At 42.6% G+C, this 21417-nt stretch overlaps 2 protein-coding genes across 4 annotated transcripts; one reads left to right on the top strand and one right to left on the bottom strand.

The window, feature by feature from the left end:
• The first annotated feature begins 498 nt into the window (after window positions 1-498).
• LOC105684446 (neuropeptide-like 1) lies at window positions 499-17586 on the top strand. Of its 3 annotated transcripts, none has more exons than XR_002305602.2 (4): window positions 499-753; window positions 13819-15217; window positions 15546-15854; window positions 16351-16486. XR_002305602.2 is itself a non-coding variant. In XM_012397784.2 (4 exons), exons 1-4 carry the CDS (start codon window positions 676-678, stop codon window positions 16559-16561), a joined length of 1842 nt encoding a protein of 613 aa, XP_012253207.2. In that variant the 5' UTR covers window positions 500-675; the 3' UTR covers window positions 16562-17586. The 3 variants fall into 3 exon arrangements, 2 of the variants coding, with proteins under 2 accessions (XP_012253207.2, XP_012253208.2); XM_012397784.2 differs by having other exon boundaries at window positions 500-753; window positions 15546-15699; window positions 16351-17586; XM_012397785.3 differs by lacking the exon at window positions 15546-15854 and having other exon boundaries at window positions 500-753; window positions 16351-16643.
• Window positions 17587-17693: 107 nt separating this feature from the next.
• On the bottom strand, window positions 17694-21391 carry LOC105684448 (putative uncharacterized protein DDB_G0286901). The gene is made up of 2 exons (XM_025746811.2): window positions 21256-21391; window positions 17694-21160 (listed from the first exon to the last, which is right to left on the bottom strand). Exons 1-2 carry the CDS (start codon window positions 21286-21288, stop codon window positions 18956-18958), a joined length of 2238 nt encoding a protein of 745 aa, XP_025602596.2. The 5' UTR covers window positions 21289-21391; the 3' UTR covers window positions 17694-18955.
• Window positions 21392-21417: the final 26 nt, after the last annotated feature.

Genomic DNA, 21417 nt, shown 5'->3' on the forward strand with positions numbered 1-21417 from the left:
GAAGCTTTCCCTAAAACTTTCATGATTTATGTGACGAGGGTGCTTCGAATCTTTATTCTGTACTTGCCGTTCGAGACTACTGTATTGGATCCCCAATATTCCCCCCTCCCCAAAATAACTTCTCGCAGATTTTCCCCCGCAGTTGTCGGAAGATTTCATCTCATCGGAGCCACCGGTGAGAAAAAATTCGAAAAATTTCAATGCTATCGCTAGTCGGTCTGAAAACAACGAGTAATTATCTATCTATTTATTTTTTTTTTCGAAACAAAATAACACATCGCAATAACTTCGAATATTACCATGCAACGGTTCAGCCACTTTACTGGCTATGTACACACCCTTAGGCTTGAAAACCCTCCGCAAGGCCCACGCATAATACGCAGACACACGCAGACTCTTCTGTAGGGTTCACGTATTCCGAATGCCGTATGGGACGCTTGCGCCCAGGGCGTCGGGGACGTCGGGGGTGCCGAAGACACCGACCGGCTATATAAGGGCGGGAAGCCCGCGAAACCGCTACTCGCAACGGGCATCGCGTTCGAGTTTCAAACCCTTGTACCGAAAAAAGTCTGACGAAAAAAAGCGGGAAGAAAATCCTTCAGGTATTTTTTTCCACAAGAAAAAACAATAAGAAACGAAAAGAGAGCTACCTGCACAGGTGCGGGAGCTGAAGACATGGGATCGTCCGTGAGGAGCTACTTGATCACCTTGCTGCTGTACGTTTCTGTTGTCAACGAGATCAGCTTACCGGCGGTGAGTTTTCCGAGTTTTAATCGTAAAAAGTTTTGAGATTAAAAAAAGAGATAGGAAAATAAACTTAATCAGTTGTAATTACATCCGTACAATTACAAAGTCCTAATCGAATTACTCTACGCGCTCGAAAATTCACTTCGCTTAGCAGAAACTCTAATTGAAACAGCGAAAAATTCATTAATAATTACGACTAGGAACGAAAGCCGTTTTTTTTTTTCTTCTTTTCTACCCCTTTTACTGCAATTGCTACATAGTGTTTTTTGTTTTTTCTCTTTTTTTTCACTGCACACAGCGGTTGTATCAAACTTGTAATATAGTTTATGGGTCGTATAACAAGAACTCTTGAAACTTTACCAAGACTTTATATATAATTATTATTATTTTATCAAAACCGTGGTAGCCTCGAGCTTAATGTAAATGAAATATTGGAGCCGGAGAGCTGGTGCAGCTGCTATCTTTGTGCAACGTGTATAGTTTTTAAAGCTTGTATTAATGAAAGTTCGGATGATATTGCGGAGACCAGAAAACAATGAAAATTTTTTGCCGAAAAATTCCGCAGCTCCGGCTAGAGAGACGGTACTTAACAAATATGGAACAGTTCGGATATTAGGGAGGTAGGCAGACTCGGTGGTGACATTATATGCATGTGGATCGAAGTAAAAATTCATTCGGGGCATTAAATTGCTAGAAATTCTTGACGGTGTGCGGAAAATGTCAGTAATTCATCTCATGTAAAATTTACCGTGCATCACGTGCCGAAGGGATGATTGATAAAATCTGTACGCCATAAGTTCGAGAACTTTCGTCAAACGAAATGCGATTCTGTAAATCAATTTTCTTCCGAATGAAATACCGTAGAGGCGACAGTTGCCGATATAAAATCAATTGTCAACGTCGCATACGTGCAATATCTCTATGTACCTATATCATAATCTAGCTCGTAAATTTTTTACCCGCATGCAGATTGAAATTGCCGAAGGTAAATGTCGGGAGAATTTCACGTGCAACTGCTTCGGAACAACGGAAGCTTTTTTTCGTTTCTTTTTTACCACCCTCGCGCTAGTTTTGAATTCGAAAAAGGTAGTTCAGATTTGAAAAGCTCATACGAAAATGAACATTGCTTTGTTACGCGAAGAGTGGTTCCGAATTTTTGGTGAACCCGAAGCTCGTTTTGTTCCGATTCTCCTATTAACGAATAGATCTGCTTATTCGTAGGGCCGAAAAGTAAATCCCATTGATCGGTAGCAGCTATATACTCTCGCAGGCTTTATATGCGTTCCTTCCAGTCGGTTTCGGTCGACGTCCAATTAAAGGAGATTTCCCTCATCTATACCTGAAAATAAGCCCGTCGAACGGGGTTGTCGAAGCTAATACGCGAGGATCACATGAACTTTCACATCGCGCGCATAGAAAAAAGATCCATCGGACTATGGATCGGTTTCCATAAATGAATCGGCGATTCCGATTCAGCGTTCACATTGGCCGATAAAAGGGCGATGCGTAAATGCCGAAAGATAAAGAAAAAAAATTAAAAATAAATGACGAATGAATGAGGACGGTACGCCATATTATGACTTTGTTCGTTTATTTTATCTTTTTCAATTCTTTTCATCCGAAATCAAATTTGCTTACCCTTTACCCTATTCAGCGCTATGTCATCATATTCGCTTTTGACCTATAACCTTTTGGGCCGTATTCAGATCAGATCAAAGATTGAAAAGTGTGACAGAAGTTTTGATTGATGACAACTCGGGGATTGCTTCACCTCTATTTTTGTTTGGTCGTTTTTTGTGTCATTTGAGAATCAAATATGCGGTATTACGCAGTTGAATTCGGGCTAGTTAAGGGATGAGATTTTTTCCCCTGTGCCGCATGAAAACTAAATCCAGTTTCTTTATTTTTATGTGCCAACTGTTTGCAATCGTAATCCCCGATAATCGTTTCTTGTAGCGTACCAGAGCAAATACTTGCGATACACCTCCTTGCTAATTACAGGATTACTGAGAACGGCGAAATAAAAGCGTAGAATTATTGAACCCACGGGATTATCAAACAGTTGATCGTTTCAATTCAATTTCTCGTATGGGTACAATTATATTGTACCTCCGTACGAGATAATTCCGCTAATGGGAAGGCCCTTTTGAAACGATCGATTTTTTTTCTCGTTTTTATTCTTTCGTTTCTCGAATCGCCTGAGTCTCTAATCGAGTGTAACAACCATAAAAGAGAGGACTCTTTAACGTAAAAGTTTTTACCTTTCTTTTACCCAAATTTTTTTTTCGCAACAATATAATCTGTATATACTAGAGGTGAGTAAAAATTCGTTGAATTTTTTTTCTAAAGCGCTACGTAACCGCGCAGTATTTGGCGAAGGAATTTTAGTGTCAGGTCCTGCATTCCGTCGCTTCGCAGAATGTCTTTAGCGGTATATCCTTTGACATGTGATCCCTAACGGTATTAGAACTTGAAGTATATAAGTCATTGAGTGAAAAGTAAGAAAAAAATTCAATAACGGATTAGACCGAGCATCTGCTTTACATATGCACGACGTTCCACGTCAAACGGCCCACTTTTTCCAAAATATCTTTTTGAACTTGATGAAATTTTTTCGACGCCTTGAGGGGATATCTAGATGGGTTTGATCCGAAGCCGAATTTAGTCAACGGATTCGCGTTCCTGAGCTCAAAATACTTTGGAAAAGTGTCGCCTGATCGATTTTAAAAGTACTTCATTTTTGGCCCGAAAATCGAAAAAATCTAACTCCTTGGATTATTTTCGATTTCGGGGTCAGAATCCAACATTTGTTTTATTGGGTTTTATATGCTTTTCTTTCAAATTTAAAGCTCAGAAATTTGTTGAAAGGTTGAAATTTATTTGTTACGAATTCTTTTTATTTTTTCATTTCTCACCACGTCCCGCGGTTGTTCATCGGAACGGTTGTAGAGTAGAGAAGAAAATATAACTCGTCGTGCATCAAACGTCACTCAAAGAATTCCTGAAGGTAGCGAAAACCGAGAGAGAGTAAATATCTGCCTGTTCTAGTTTAATTAAATACTTACAAGATAAAAGTGAAGGAAAAAAACCTAAACGTTTGGTATTATTCTATTGTATACACCGAGGTCTTCGCCGTCGATGAAAAGTAAAATATCGACATACAATAAACCCCCTTTCATTTTTGTAGCCTTACCTTCTCATTTTCCACTGCGACTTTCATCTTTTCATCTTTTATTTCGTATAATAGTACATGCTCACCACCGATGCGATACATCTTCTCGTTGGCAGATGATTACAAAATTTCTTGACCGTAATGAAACCCTCGTAGTTACTTTGCTACTTTAAAGATGCCTTAAGAAAATCAAAAATAAAATGAACAGAAGTTTTATTCCCCGAAGCGAGGACGCAGAAATGATGAGGTTAATCAGCATCTAATGACATAGAATCTCTGGACCAACTTCACCCCCTAACCGAGTGATGGATTAACTCTATTGAATCACTAATACTCCACCGCTTTTGTTTATCATGCCCGCCTTGAATCCCCAACTACTGTAGAGGAGTTAATTAGTTCGATGAGTAGGTTTCGGGGTTTCCTACTTATGCCGTCGGCTTCCTGTGGGATTTAGCGACAAAGTTCTACACTTGCCGCGATCTTTTCGACAAACTCATCTTGTTCGTATTTACGGCCGTCGTTATAATTGGCTTGAACGAATTCATTATTTCATTCGATAAATATTTATACATGCATATATTCACCTTGCGGAAGGCACGCTCTCGAACGGGATTTATATAGGATAAGGGAAAAGCTTTTCAATATTTTCAATAAAAGCAACATTACGGCTCGCTTATGCGCTTCGCGGAGTATGATCGACTTTAACGAGCTAACGGTCGAGTTTATGTGGATATTTTTATCAGCATTTTCACTTTCCAAGTACATATTTATTTATTACCGCAACCCTCCACGATACATACTGGAATAACCTCGAGTAGTTCATATCTATGGTAGTATCAAAAATTCTTTCCAACGACCATTAAAAATTTTTATTATCAGTTCTTCTGAACGATGTTAAATTCTATGTATTATTCCTATACGTTTGCCGAATTAATGTCAAAGGGCTACGGATTGCGGAAATTGACCTATGGACCCTTCCTCCGCCATCCTTACGACCTTATTTCGCTCCTCATCCCGTCCCCTCCGACTATTCTTGTGGTGGTCGGGAAAGCTGGGAATGTCGGAGGGAAAATGTTAATTGCTGTTGCCGCTGGTGTCGGTGAAGTCTCGAAGTGTCAGCCAGGAAATTCGCATTCTTTCCCTGATAAACGTGACTCATTTTTTCTCCTTTTCCTTACGCGGTGTTATTTTCTAACTGTAAAATAATTGAAGTCGCGAGCTCGCTTATTATGGCATTTTGATTAATCGGAATCTTCGAGTAATTATTTATGCTGACAATGAGTAAATATAATTGCGTGGATATATCCCGGCGGTAAGTAGAACGCAAACAGTGACACGAAACTGTTTCCCCGCTCATCCCGAGTAACCCGATTTTAAGCTTTTCTCTGTACACATAACAAAAGTTTCCGACACTACCTTCCTTCCTTCCTTCCTTCCTTCCTTCCTTCCCTCATGAGATCCTACAGGATCGTATCAAATCTGCGGTACTATATCCAACGCTTAATCCCTCCTTAGCTCCTTATTGTAGCTCCCCGAAGGAGCTAAACGACCGCGTTTTGTTACCAATCTTCAACTTCTTGTCGCCACTACTTTTTCTTTTTTCAATTTACTGAGGAAACTGCAGCGTCGAGCTATAGGGTAGCGCATAAACTTGACGTTAACTAACTACACAGGTGTCTTTGCATATAAATATCCTCGGTTCAAATTAACCCCAAGAAAACATAAAACACCCAGCGTTTATATTTATTCTCAAAGTACGTGTCGGCCTCTCGAGTTCCACGGACACAACGCGGTGGAAAAATTTCAAATTTTCTGCTGCACTCGTACGATATTTTCCCATTTCAGCGACCGTCGTCCTTCACCTCCACCTTGAGCTTTTTTAACGGTTCGAACGTGGAATTTATACATATCTTGTCTGTTATCGCGTACACAGCTGTACGTACGTACGTACATACGACATACAACAACGCGTACGTACGGCCGTTCTATCGTGTGCATCGCAGAACAATCGCGGCGTGCAGCATTCATCGTCGGAGCCGATCAATTTATTACACAGACAATGGGACGGGGTAGGCTTCGGTACTTACGCGGCTCGCGGTGTTCCCCGGAGAATATGATTTCCAAGTAGTCGTGCGTCTCAAGCGTTGCTTCGGCTGAATGTCGTCTGTTATCGCGGTATCGCGCACCGCGCGATTGTTCAACCCCCAAAAGTATGAAATTCAGGGACGATTCGAGTCGAAGGAAAGCGAGAAGAAATAAAACAGAGATTATGAAAACTCCATCAGAACCAGCAAATGCATTAACGATGAGGCGTCGTAACGGTTGTTGGCACTTGATATCCAGATCGGTAATTGCCTTCGAGGGTGGGTACTATTTCTGTACAGATATAGAGAGGAACGTTCTTCGTTTTGTCTTGTATCTTCGATCAGTAATTTCCTCTATTTTATCTCTAGGATCCGCCGTAATACCTCTATGGTACGATGAGCTTTATGAAAAGCTCGCCTACAGTGCTACGGTGCGAACTTTGAGAGCAGTCCTCCGTTACTCCTATAAATTTATCCGAAGATAAGCAATCGATTTTCATAGAAAATTCACCGCACGGACACTACAGATCGGGTTGTATACATTTACCGTAAAAAAATCTTAGTAATATCTTCTCACCGAATTCCGCCGTCGAATCGGCTCTTCCCCCCTGCACGGCGTGAAATCTTCGCTATTCCGTTGTACGATATTGTTCGGAAAGTCACTAAGGAATTACGGATCGCAGGTGGCTGTCAGGCGAGGAACGAACGTGTATTGGCTGCTGACAATCCGCCGACTACCGTGTATTTCGAAAGAACTTTACTGCCGGGTACCGGTGTTAACGGGGAGAAAATTCCCGTCAAGATATCCGAGATCGAGCTTTATTCTAAATAAGAATTCCTTATCCCCGTTCGACGTGCATCTCAGGTACGAAGAAATACCTTGAGATCGACGGTGGCAATAATCGCCACGTATTGACGGTACTCGCGTTATCTACTATACGACGTCGAACATAACTATAATTATCAATCCGCGAGTGGAAAATCCTTGGGAAATTCAATCAGAATTTCACGGTAGACTAGGCAGGGCGTCTCGCTCGGTATGTATAAATTATCCACTTTTTTAATAAATTCTTACACGTGTCACTCGCAGGCGCTATATCAGTTCCCTACGTTATTTGATGACGATTCTCCGGGATGCGTGAAATTTCCAGTTTCTCGTCGTAACGCGTACGGTGTCGTACCGTACAGGGGTGTTCGTACCGTGCTCGTTTCTGTTTGTCGTATATTTCGGTCCTTGAAATATGCCATAATTGCCCCATATACGTAAACTTGTAGTTAATTCTCTGCCGGGGATGATTGTTAGGTGCGATATCTCATCTCGTGTAGGGAAAATCAACGCGGTAATTGAGAGCAATTAGGAACTTAGCGAATGAAATTTAGCGCTTCTCGTATAGGATCCCGTCGAGAATGTCAGACGGTGTAAGGCGTGTAAGAGTGTACGTATCGTCAAACGTGTATTTCTCTCGGAACTCCGAGGCGAGTATAAGGTATTAACTCTTATACGAGGAATAACAACAAACTCTCATCCAAAGTTTTGAAGCTTCAAGTCCCGAGGACAAAGCACGAAATTCCCGTTTCTCTACCGGGAGGAATTGTCGCTCCTCCGATGAGCATCCATCTCGAAAAGACTGTAGCTACTGTACGTTTACCGCCCCGCGGACCGCCGAAAACTCGATAGCGTTCTCAAATACCTAGCCCCGAAGTTCCTCGCGCAGTACTCGGGGGGTCCCTTTGTCATGGAAAACTCTTGATTGGTCCCCCTAATCGAATCGAGTAATTCAGACAATGCTTGTATACCGTCCTCAATTAAGTGTCCTTTATTTTCTCGTCGAATAAAACGCTCCGGATGCAGCATGTAACACGTTTTACGAGTCGAACGTCAGCGCTGAACTTTGATCTACGAATCTCGCGGTTCGCGACGCACAAATAGTTTTCACCGTCGCGTATCGCTCGCGCTCTACAATTTTCAATAATGCATAATTATAACCGAGCATACGCCGCGGTGCAGCTGCGATCGTCGCTCTGATCCACGGTCATCGTGGAAGCGTTTCCTCTAATAGATAGGGACAAACTCAATTATGCCCGTACAAGCAATCAGTTGTAAAGTTGATTAAATCGCTGAGTGCCACTCGAGCTTCGCCCTGGTTATGAAAAAAAGACGTAATCGAAACCCGCGTATACATATATGTAAATAAACTGAGGGGGGGGGGGGTGAACGATGGTTATACATCTTCTCAAGTTTGCCGCGATTTTCATCCTCGATGAAATTCTCGCGAGAATTTTTCAAGCTCCTTCAATTTTTCACAACAATAGTATCCGTAATTTATATTTTTTTCCGCGGATTTAATTTCAATATATACGAGTATATCAGCGAGTATTCAGAGTTACGAATTTCTCCTCGTAAAGCCTAATCCCTCGCGCTGAGTCGGGCGAATTGTGTATCTTCCGTCCTCGATATATTGGAAATTCTTCGGAAGCTGTTGAGAATTTTTCTGTTTTGCTTATCATCGTTTCGAGAGCGAAACTGACTGTCCGGTTCCCGTTGGCGCGTCTATATCATGCCGGAGGCTCATCTGGATTTCCAACACGTCTCAGTCACTGAAAGAGGAATTTCAAATGGCTAAGGCTTGTCGTATTTACGTAGGAAATCTGATTTATTGCCCGGAGCCTCGAGGAGCCTCATGCAGTGGATATATGCCCGACGGGATTTTCGCGAGACTTCGTCCAAATCCACTCGCTTGTACATTCGGTACGAATTGGAAAGTTTGTCACAGAATCAGAAAAAAAGTTTTCCACAATTATACGCGTTTCTGCCTCGACGATGTGCTCATCGGGACTTTTTTACGAACGCCGAAATCAACGCGAAACTTTTATCCCGTTTTCCATTTAATCCCAACCCCGATAAATTAGCCGCGTCATTGCCACGTGCAGGTGCGGGTGGAAGGGGGTGGGGCGTCTGCTCGTCTTCTTCGATGAAACCCGGACATGTGTACAACGACGAGAGGGAGGGTGAATGGGGTTGTCAGTAGCGGTATAATATAGCCTTGTCTGAAAATCTTGCATCTCGTTTCGCGACGTGTACCGACGACCTGTACGTATACAAGAGGACATGTTTGCTCGGAGATAACGGAGGCTGGGCGTAGTAGACTTTGAGTCTCTGGATCTCGTTCTCGCATCAACCGGGCTCGTTCCCTGTCTCTCCGCGGAATGACGCAAATAGAGCGGATTTTGTGGCGTACGAGCGGATGGTTCGGGCGGATCCAGATATCCTCCCCAACTTCGAACATCCTCGCCGTTTATACGTCCTGCCTAAAATGTCTTTCGCCGCATATATTATACCGCAGTATACCGACGTACGAGGAGTTCGAACGCACCTGTAGCGGATCAGATTGAGAAACTGGAAAATTGAGTCACTCGTGTCGCGTGGGACGACAAATGTCGAGGTTTTTTTTCTTCTATCGGGGAGCGAGAAGGGTCAACTGTTTACGAAATGTTCATCCCTCGCCGGATGTATTTCCAGCTGCAGGATATTCGGCGAGAATCCGTATTACCGCCTCGCGGAGTGCAGGGATGAAATATCAATGTGGGATTATATCGGCCCTCGAAGCGCGAAGGATATCGGTTATTTATTTTTTCATACTCTTCAACCTTGCACTATTCAAATATTTGAAATAACCCTGAATCGAACGTCATCGTCCGCAGCTTGTCGAGCAAGTGTATGGAATGTGATGAGGAATTCTCGTTCGCTGGACTTCATAAAATGATAATTTTCTCCCTCGAAAGAAGAGTAGCTGGCGAGCAGCGGCTTTGTGTCCAAGGACTTTGCTACGCTTCTGGACAAACGTTTCGAGGGGGTGGTCGCCAGCTGGACTCGGGTGACCACTAGATTTTCTCCTTTCTTTCATTCACAACTTTCTAGCTATAAAGCTGAAAGAGAGCTCACCATCTGATAGCACATCAATCGTTCAAGATTACGTAGCAACTTTTCACGTTTTTGTACCTTTTTGTTTTCCTCCTATAACATTTTCTGTTTTACTCACAGCGGAGTATCTGTCACAGTATAGAACGGAAATTTATATGAGAGAAGGTGAAAAGTCGCTGCTGGATTTCCAGAGAAAGCTTATCGTGATTCAGAGTTGATTCCGTCGTATCTTTTTCTCCTTTTCATCGGGTCGCACGCTCGCTTCGTATAATTGCGGGTCTTTTGACGCGCGGTCGCGTTGTATCAATGAACGATTCTGCCCTTCTCACGTATAATATTTGAAGGCGGCTCGCATTAAAACGGGGAGTCGGGCTGGCGGTGGCAGCTGTCGCCTCTGGAAACATCGTCCCTTTCGTCCCACCGCACGAATTGTGGATTCGCACGATTTAATTAACCACGTGAGTCGGCCGAGGATGGAAGATCGGAGTTTGAAATCGGTTGAAGTTAACGGGACTTCGTATTAAAATTCAGATTTAATTTTTCGACTCCGGATACGCCGTCGAATCGTCACGAGAATCGTGACCCCGAAAAGACGACGCCTGCACGGTATTCAAATATTCGGAATAAAAAAAAAAAAAAGATTTTCAGAACTTGGAATTTTTCAGCAAACGGCAGTAGTCTATATGCATAACGGTCCGCTTTTGCCCCCAGAAGTTCTCAGCGTTGTTTGATCAGCGGTTTTGTCTGATCCTTCGGGCGTGCCGGATAATGAAACCCATCGGTTGGTAGGACTGTTATACGCGTGTGAAATTAAAACAGTTCTCGTACCTCCGAGACTCGTCTGAAATGATTTTAATTTTAATTCAAGAATGAGCGTTGCGTGTGTCGCGACAAGTCGTGTGGAAGATCGAACGATGCAGATTGAGGAACTGGGAACTCTCGATTGAAATATGGAATTGAACGAGGGAAGGGGTAGTGGAAAAACGTAGCTCCCGTATGCCTCATTTAATTCTACGTCGTACAATAAGTCGTAGGAATTTCCACCCCTTTAACTTTACCTGTATGTAGGAAGACGCGATTCAATTTGCGCGGAGCAGTAGAATAATAAATTTCATTATCTCGGATGCGACCGGGATTGAGACGGTGATTTCGACGCGTAATCTTGGCAATTTCTAATCATGAAAGAAATTTCGCGAAATTGAACGAACGAACCGATTCAAACTGCACCGAACTCGAAATCAGCATCCGGCTGTGAACAAAATTCATTCCAATAACAGCGAACGGTGGAATTTTTTTATTGCGCTGCAACGTCTGCGGCTAGTTTCAGCAAGTTTTTAGATTTACGACATTCATTTCCCGGCTGACCGCTACATCGCCACATATCTTACCTGTGCTTGATAAATCTCTGAAAATTCGCAACTGAAAAACTACTCGTATTTCAGATCGGTCACCGGACCCGTTTATCCGTACCGAAAAACGGAAGTTAGATTAGCCCGAGACTATCCCTTTACTTTGCTTCCCGCAAGAAGAATTACTACAGATGGAAGAGAAAGAACGAATTGATATCCGGTAAACGGGACACGTCACCTACGTTATCTGGCTCCACTGATTTTTCCGCTACCGGAGAAAGACGGGGCTCCGTACGGACATCTTGACAAATGGAATTTCCCCCCGGTTTTAAGACGTGCTGTACGCTGACTGGTCCCGTGTGTGTTGCGCTTCCAGCGGGAGAGTGAAAGAAATCTTAAAAAAAGAACTTCTTAGGTTCCGATCGACACTAATATTCTGCAATGAAACGCGAGCTTGACCAGCTGCTTGTACAATTATTAACCGCTTGTTATGAAAGTGTAATTAAAATTCAATTATAACGTAACGATAAAAAAATTGCTGAAATAAAAATCATCCGCTTATAATAATATAAAATATGCGCGGGCGGACATCACATGCGCGAAGGGGTAAAAAAATTGGGGATGATACGAGGATAATTTATTCGACTTGGTATGCCGGTTATTAATTTGGGATTCGGCTCATGGCGTTTTTGAATGTGATCATTTTTTTTTTTGCTCAATTTTTCACTCATTTTTTACACATTTTCTTCCGCCTGCCACCAAACATAAATTATCCATTCAAGTTTTTTTTCTTCACTTTTCACCCTGAACGATGACAAGCGTCGTGGATGTAGACGTGAGAAGAAACTGCTTTGTTACACCGGGGCGCCTTGTATCTGTCAAAGGTGTTTTTTTTTTTTTCTTTTTTTTTCGTTTTCGGAAACAAAATGAGACGTGCTGCTGACTTATTTCGAATTTCAATTTGAGACGATATAGCGGCTGATTCCTCTGGAGGAAATATTTTATTGAGATACCTAAGCTCTCATTTTATTTGAGTTATTATTGTTATTTTTACTCCCCTCAAGTCCTTGGGGAGCAAATCGAACAAGCGGCTTACAGACCCATCCCATATTTGCACTCCTTCATTTACGTGATGGTTTATACGGGAAGATAGGTACTACTCGGCCGGGTTTCCACTCTCGTGTAGAACTTTACCAAGTTTCTACAGTCAGACAAGCGACTGGTCTTTCATTAGCAGCAATCAACTGGTCAAGATTTCCAATTTATTTCGAGAAAAAACATCCTACGAGGCAAGGTTCATTGTTCCCAATAAGAAGGAACAAGAACGAATGAAAATAATAATGCGGAAGCATTCGTATTTATAGAAATTGAGTTCTAATTTCAGATCGTGTGAATCTTTTATTTTTTTTCAACTTGCCAATTATCTCGACTTACTCCAGCAGAAACACGACGGAGGTAAATCTGTCAATGCCATAGCTAGGTATAGGTATTATATTGTTCTAGACGGGTGCGGATCAAACCGTGTAATCCACTTGTTATATTTTTCATCTATTTTCGACTCGATTTTATTTTCACATTACGACAATTAAAAGCTCCGGCGAAGCGCTCTCCACCGTCGCGGCATCGCACCTGATGCAACCGCGTAACACGGGCTAATTTATATCGTGTTATACACCGTAGGCAGACGTCACAGTGCATGTTATCGCATATGTGAGAGACAAGCGGGGCTGAAGCTGCGAGCACACATATTGCCAGAAGCTTGCGCTTCGGACAGCTGAAAACGGTGGGAGGGTGGAGGGGGAGGAGGGGGGGGCGATGTCTATATTTCTCATGCAGGTGGTGCTAATCGAGCGTTAGCAATTCTGAGGACATTTCGAAACGCGTGTACGTACATTCCTCCCCATATTATGTTACCGTTGACAACGCGAGCTCTTCGCTATTCGCCCCACGCTAATTAAACGTGTTGCGAAATATTTTCATTTTTTAGCTTTTTAGTCTCGTTTTTCGTTTCACACTAACTACGTGTAAATGCATACGGTAATTATACTTCGCGCTACCCGGGTCCGGCTTTCGCAATGCCACGTTTGATTGTTTCACTAATTTGTGTAATTGCATAATTTGAATGTACACAAAAAAAAAAATGGCAGCGTCACGTGCACGCGGACCCCGGGGATTCGGGGTAACATTTTAAGGCACATCCGCTCTGTGTCTGACGTTCTCGTCGCACGTGTTTTCCCGTTATGATGTAATTGCGTAAAATCAATGCCCTATCGGCGAATAGACGCCACGTGCAACGTATTGCAACGCGATGTTAATTCATATTCACTGTGATTTTGCGGCTGCTGAACCGCGAAATAATCTCCAGTGTTTCCCCGGTTATCTAACAAAATTGTATCTGTCATTTGTCAAAGCCTCGGGACTACGCGGTGCGGATGTCAAACGCATCCGGTTACGATATCCAAACGAAAAAATCGAAGCGAGAATAAGATATCGTGCATGTCGAGCGCGGTACAGTCATTCAACGGAATCCTCAACGTGTTTCAGGTGACATGTCAGGACGAAGAGGGGGACCGATGCCTGCCACGTAAAACTTTCTTCGCTCTTCTGCGTCTTCCGGAAGTCAGTCCGAATCTGGCGGCTTATTCCCGAACGGCTCGCATAATTCAGGACGCTAAAAACCGCAACGAGATCGTTAATCTGAAGACGTTGAGCTCCGAGGACAACGAAGACGCCGAGATTTGCCTCCCGGTCGGGGTCTACCTCGATCTTTTCAGCGATCCGGCGCTCCGTGGACACCTCACGGCGATCGGAAGGGCCCTGAAAATGTTGGAGGATCCGACGACCCGCACTTACCTCACCAACGAGGACCTCGAGGCCGAGGCCGATGAGGAATTAAATTCGGAAAAGCGTAGCATTGCGACTCTTGCTAAAAACGGCGATCTTCCGATATCGATTCAAGACAAAGGCGACGAGGAAGAAGAGGAGGAAAAGAGGAGCCTCACCACTCTCGTGCGAGATGGTTCTCTCAGCAGAGACGACCTCGAGGCGTTACTGGGCTACGTCGAAATGGAAAAGAGGAACATCGCCGCGTTGGCCAGGGATTACGCGCTTCCGAACGGTAAACGTAACGTCGCCAGTCTTGCCAGGGACTTCGCTCTTCCGACGACAAATTCTGCCGGGGGTAAAAGAAACGTGGCGGCTTTGGCTCGTGATTTCGCTCTTCCTTCGGGAAAGAGGAACGTCGCCAGCCTGGCCAGGGACTTTGCCCTTCCTCCTTCGGGAAAGAGGAACATAGCCGCCCTTGCGAGGGACTACGCCCTCCCCTCGGGGAAGAGGAACATCGCCGCACTCGCGAGGGACTACAGTCTGCCCTACGGAAAACGGTATTTGGACATTTTTTCGCGAGGAAGCGCGCCTCGTTTCCAACCTTACCCGGGCGACAAAAGGAATCTCGCCGCTCTCGTGAGGAACGGTGATCTCCCCATGATTAATTACAAGCGCAACGTCGCGGCTTTAGCTAGAGAATGGACTCTGCCAACGCAGAATAGGTACGGAAGGTCACTCGATACCATCGAGGCGAAGGCGGAACTGGGTAACCGCGAAGGTAGACAGCGGGAAACGTCGATCGAAGGGGACGCGTTCGGATATCGCGACAAAGCTCGGAAAATCGAAGGTGAGGATGCCAACGAGAGGAAGCTAGAGGCTCTGGCAGGTTCCAATAGATCGGCATCGAAACATGGAGATTCCAAGGATTCTAGAAAGGACAAATCCAAGGGTCAATCGCCGGGGAAAAAAGTGGTCAACGGCAAAAGGCCGAAGCGACAAATCGATTTTTCGAACGAGTATCCTCTTCCATTTATGCAGAAAACCAACGTACCCGATTACGAGGAAATGATAGAGGCGCTGACCGGTGAATATCCGAACACGGAGAAGAGATTCATGGGTAAGTAAACGCGCCGGTCGAATTCCTTCTCCACTAACCCCGTGCCATCTCATCTGCCCTATGTCTTACGATTAGGGGATCGACGATCTAATAATCGATTCGTGCGTTATTCAAAATTCAGGGTCATTTTCGTTTTGCTCCGTATATAAAAATATTTCTAAGAACCATAAAATGTCATTTCACTCGTACGCTCTTCGAAAGAGAAAAAATGCAAAATTTTCGAGGAATGAATAACCATCATTTTATTTTGGATGTTTGAAGAGAAAAAGTTCAGAAAAAAAAAAGAAAAAAAATTGTTCTTCGATTATGTAAATGACATGTATATCAGAGGTACCGCCGTTGGAGATGAACGCCGATAACGACGAAGTATTCTACGTCTCACCGCCGGTGAAGAAGCACATCGGGGCCCTGGCTCGCCAGGGGTGGCTACCTTCGTTCAGAACCGCGAGGTTTTCCCGGTCCCCGCGGTACCTGGTGAACAGGTCAGCCCAGTAGAAGACGCTCGTCCGCGTCCCAACCTCGTATGTGATGTCGATGTGTCTCTCTGTCCCAGTAGAAGTCACCCACGTCTATTTGTCTACTATAACCACGTTCCTACTGCAGTATTGGTCAACTACTTTCGTGGACCACCATAACGGTAGTTCGATTGCCGTCTAGATATACCTAAATGGCCGTTTAGATATTTTGCATTAATCGATGTTTGTTCAACTACTCGTAATACCATAGTTAGACCGTTTATCTGTCATAGACGTCATAGATCGTAGTGACATGGGTGTTACAAAAAATATATATTTAGCAATTAGATATAGCACTTATAAACGTGTATGCATCGATAATATGTATGTACGTGTGGCGACGGATCATCCGGTTCCTGAGTCGACTCCAAGACCAGCCTAATAATTATTGTGCATCGATCTGTTGTACGTGTGAACAGCACATCGTGTGGCGAGAGAGCTGCCATGGTTGCCGGATTCGGAAAAATGTTTCCAGATAACTGTTGTGATCATTAATTTTCTTTCAGGGTAATCAATTCTAACGTTGAAATTTTTATTCGTCTTTTTTCATATTCTTCTCGTTTCGCAAACCTTATTTAGATTCGATTGAGAAATGAACAATGTTCGAATGTTTTTCAGGGAGAATTCCGCAGATGGGACCACGGCCGACGACCCCACCAACCCGTCGGCTCGGTCGTTAGGATTCCGACACCCTTCAAACCGCTATTCCCGGTCTCAGCATGTAACATTCGGGGATTGCCGGCATGGTTTCAAAAGATTTTTCCTTGTACCGGCCGTCGACAAACAACTTCTCTTACACAAACTTTACACAACTCCAAGAAATCTATAGATATTACTTAATGAATAATACATATATATATATAAATATACACACACAAAGATATACATATATAGCTACCGTTCAATATAATGCGTAAAAGCCAATAATCAATTAACCGTCATCACCAATCAGTCAGAGTCAATCGATGATTGAAGAATAAAAATATTCATAATTCTTGTCTGCTAGATTAAGAATTCCTTCGATATCTTGGCGATTATAAACGATCGTCAGTAGAGATTATTAATAAGCTATGAAAACTCAACGTTTGTTGTCCCTGAAAATAATTTCGTCACAGGAACGGAGAAAGTTAAACTCATTTAAATTCGATGAATCGCTGCACTAGATGTATAAAAAAGCAAAATCATAAAATTTGATAATACGTGACGTTACGTTTTTTTGACGGTAATACTTTATACATTATATTGTACAATAATGCTTTACGGTATACCTAAATTATCACTAAACTATCACTTTATAGAAATATGAACAATAATCTTAATAATTACGATAATTACTATAATTTTTATTCTAATGATAATGATAAATTATATAATAACGATAATAATAATTTTAACAATAACTTTTGAAAATAATAAGAGATAACAATAACAGATAATGATATTATTAATAACGATAACGATAATAATAACAACAATCATATAATATAGATCGGTGGAAGGTTTCATTGATTTGATGACAAGCAAAGTAGAAGGAGAAAATGTCTATGAAATGAAATTTTTTGCTAGTTCCTATTTTCAATAGCAGATACAAAATATACCATTTTTTTTTATTCCATAAAATATTTTGAACCTACGATCTCACATTTTCTGTTGGTTATCCGATCGGTGATGCGGCAGAAATTGTAAATGGCAAGAAGTATACATATGATTGTATGAAAAAAAAATCAAAAAAATCAACAAAAAAAAAAAGATTATCGTATTAACTCTATTAAAAAACATGATAGTATTAAGGTGGCTGGAACGACGGTGAATATTTCACCGTCGGCTAAAATTGCTGTGGATGACACATAATAAAGAAAAAAAAAAAAAAATATATATGCAACACGAAAAAAAGAAAAAAGAAAGAAAACCAAATGATAATATAAATGAAGAAAAAATGAAATTAAAAGAATTCCAAAATGTGACAATACCATATGTATGTACCTACTGTACATACATAATTTATTATATAATGTATTTTGGGTGTTTAACTATACAGACAATAACACGCGTAATATAAATTATATTACGATAATGACAATAAAATATGATAATAATTAAATTGCATATAGTATAGATATATGTAAAACACAATGTAATATGTATACGGATAAATTATTCTGAATGTTGCGCTCAAATTTAAAGAATTTTTTTTTTTTTTTTTTTCTCAATCTATTTTCGAATTGAATTTTATGTAATATCAATTATTATAATCACAATACTACATTGATGTGAACAAAGATTACATGTAATACCTATACATCATGTATGGTACGTATATCTTACAGATATATATTAATCAAAACCCCTGTTTAGTTATAATTATATCATAGTCTCTGTATTCCCTGTGAGCAGCGAAATCTTAAATGTATAGAATCGTAGACCGATAATTATTTGTAACTCATTGAAACCGATAATCCTTTATTTTCATAGGTGCCTGTGTATCGTATGTTTGTGTTTACATCGTACGGTGTTGGTGCGTACATAACGCCAGAGGGATTCCTAGTATTGAAGTAATGCCTCTGATCAAAAGCCGGCCCGGTACTCCTCTCCTCAGTTTGTCACTAGACCTCGTACGGTCGGGATCAGTTACAGTGGATAATTTCGTTGATACGCATTAAGTTATATTTTGAGTTTACGTCGAGGTGCCCGCGATTCGAACAGACCCAAAGTTAGTGGCAACTGCACTTGCATCCAAGTGACGCAGTAGATCAGCATCTGAGACCGGTGAGCTTTACTGACGTAAGGAATTTTTGTTAATTATTTAACATGCCGCAATTTTTTTTTTTATCTCTTTACATATTTTTATTTTATTCGTTTAGTTATCGATGTATTTTTTTTTTCAAATAGCGAAATTTTTTTCTGAACTTATCAACAGTAGCTATGCAGTGGGAACTATTGTCGCAGCGGTCGATGCGCTTTACCAACCATCAACGTTCGTTACCGTCTGAGGGCGAACATTATTCGTGCAAGGTTCGATGAATTTCATCCCTCGACGTGGATGCTGGGGAAACCGGTTTGTAATTTGAAAACCAGATTAGCGACCGTATATTATGCAGGTAACTGGATTGAATATAGCAGAGAATTCTGCATTCACTTTTGTGTGTAAATTACCGAGATGAGTGACCGTTCTCTGTGCGTATTGGTGTTTTACATTGTTGAATAATTATTGATTATCAATAAGCTACGAATGAGATTGTTTCGATGCTTTAGCTGTCAAAATTTCGAGAGTTTTCTCAAATTCTGAAGTTTTAATGTCTTGCGTTGGAGCACCGTTACCTATTATGCTTTTAAACCATTCGATTAGCTGTCGAATCGCCTCTGACAATGATTGTGGTCCATTATGAACTTCGCTTCCGTTGTTGTTCGGGCTAACATTTTGCGAGTTCTCGTCGTCGTCGTTGTCGTCGTTGTTGTTGTTGTTATTTGACAGATTACTACCTACGTTATCGTGGTCGTCCAATATGTTGTTGGCGTTGTTGTTACCATTGTTATTTATTACTTGTACGTGAGCATTCGCGTCGTTTCCGGACCCGGTATTACCGGAGTTCGAATTTCCAGAGTTTTTGTTTCCATTGATGATATTTCCGTTGTTACTGTCGTCACCGTTCGACACGTTGTTGTGGGTATTGTTGTCCCCCGAACTGTTTATACGACCCAACATTCGACCTCTGCGTCCAGCCCCTGCGGTATTGGAGGAGGCAACGTTTCCCGAATTCGAATTATTCGAATTGGTATTTCCATTTACCAAATTTCCGTTCACGCTGTCATTCCCATTGCTAACGGTGTTATCGCTGTTGCCATTTCCGGAACTGTTTATACGCCCTGGTCGTCTACGGTGATCCTCGTTACCAGAAGCAATGTCTCCGTTGTTACTGTTACCGGAATTACCGTTCCCGTTGACCAGGTTTCCATTCGTATTGTCGTCGCCATTGGAAACGTTATTATTCGCGTTATCATTACCCGAACTATTTATGCGCCCCGATTGCTGCCTCCTATTTCCAGAGGCCACGTCTCCGGTATTACTGTTACCGGAATTACTGTTCCCATTGACCAGGTTTCCATTCGTGTTGTCATCGCCGTTGGAAACGTTATTATTCGTGTTATCATTACCCGAACTATTTATGCGCCCCCATTGATGCTTTTTATTTCCAGAGCCCACGTCACCGGAATTATTATTATTGGAATTTGCGTTACCGTTGACCAGGTTCCCGTTGGTATCGTCGTTTCCGTTGGTAACTGTGTTATTAGCATTGTTATTACCTGAACTATTTATGCGCCCCGATAGCTGCCTCCTATTTCCAGAGCCCACGTTACCCGAATTTTCATTATTGGAATTTGCGTTACCGTTGACCAGGTTCCCGTTGGTGTCGTCGTTTCCGTTGGTAACTGTGTTATTAGCATTGTTATTACCCGAACTATTTATGCGGCCCAATTGCTGTCTTTCATTTTCAGACCCATCGTTTGCTGAATTCGAATTATTCTCGTTATTGTTGCCATTTACCACGTTTGCGTTTCCATTGTCATTACCATTGGTCACGTTATTCTCGGTGTTCTGGTTACCGGAATTGTTAATTCCGGAACCGGTTGAAGTCGTACCATCGTCCCCGCTTGTTTTCAGACAAGAAGCACTCGCGCTGCAAATCTTAGCTTCCGTGTCAAATCCGCGACCAGGTGGACAAGGAAACTCAACCGGCTCAAGTTTCCCATTACCGATTTCCGCGCACCTGACGTACTTGTCGCACTGTCCCTCGATCGGCTGATTCTCGACACTCCTGCAAACTCTCGTGCATCTATTTTCCGCGATACTGAACGCTTCGTAATCCTTGCAACGTCCCATTATATAAGCAACACCGGCGGCACAGGTCGCCCAAATTCGGTCGTCGCTTGGATACAAAATGTACTCCCCCTCTTTGCGCGTGCAATCGAACTTCACGCAGTCTTGCGTTTTTTTACGAAGCTTACAAGTTCCCAGGCTGTGATCGTAAACGTTATTCTGTGGACAGATTACCGGAGTGTTTGAGCCACCGGCGCAAAAGTGAAACTTCGTACAGTCGGAGGGATCGGGGTAGGTACCATCTTCCGATGGGCATGGGAAATCGTCCTTCGAATCTTCTTTGCACTTCGAGGGCTGTTTCGCAGTGCATTGTCCATCCGTGGGGTCGCAGAATGGCTTGGAAGGGCTGAACATCGAGCAGTTGACTTTGGCTATCGGGCTGCCGTTCGGTAAACAAATTTTCGCCGTATCGCAGCTTATGCATTCTCTGGGTTTATCATTGGCGCACTTGTCTTCGTAATCTGGGAAGTTCGCAATTTCGATACCACGTCCTCTGATCATCCGCAGAGTTTGGATGAGGCTCGCTTCCGGAAAAGCAGATCCGGTGACGACCTGGGGGCGGGGCGAGGACGCGTCAGTTTGAGGGAGTATTTAGCGAAATAAATCGGAGGATCGAGAATAAATTCTGCAAGGCGAACATGACTCACCAGAACCGCGGCGATGCAAAGTAGGGTCTTCATGGTCGGCGTCGAGCGCGTCTATGTTTAACGAATCTGACTTCCGCGTGTCACGTTATTATATACTCCACGAAAATTTTTATTTTCCTCCATCTATTCGCTGCGCAGTTTTCGATTCGAATCACAAATCTC

Source organism: Athalia rosae, chromosome 4, assembly GCF_917208135.1.
Source record: "Athalia rosae chromosome 4, iyAthRosa1.1, whole genome shotgun sequence".
NCBI classification, from domain to species: Eukaryota; Metazoa; Arthropoda; class Insecta; order Hymenoptera; family Athaliidae; genus Athalia; species Athalia rosae.

Coding starts and splice junctions, on each gene's coding strand:
- LOC105684446 (XM_012397784.2), top strand. CDS start 676: ATGGGATCGTCCGTGAGGAGCTACTTGATCACCTTGCTGCTGTACGTT. Junction 15,218..15,545: donor CACGGAGAAGAGATTCATGG/GTAAGTAAACGC, acceptor CATGTATATCAG/AGGTACCGCCGTTGGAGATG. Junction 15,700..16,350: donor CCGCGGTACCTGGTGAACAG/GTCAGCCCAGTA, acceptor AATGTTTTTCAG/GGAGAATTCCGCAGATGGGA.
- LOC105684448 (XM_025746811.2), bottom strand. CDS start 21,288: ATGAAGACCCTACTTTGCATCGCCGCGGTTCTG. Junction 21,161..21,255: donor TTTGCATCGCCGCGGTTCTG/GTGAGTCATGTT, acceptor CCCCGCCCCCAG/GTCGTCACCGGATCTGCTTT.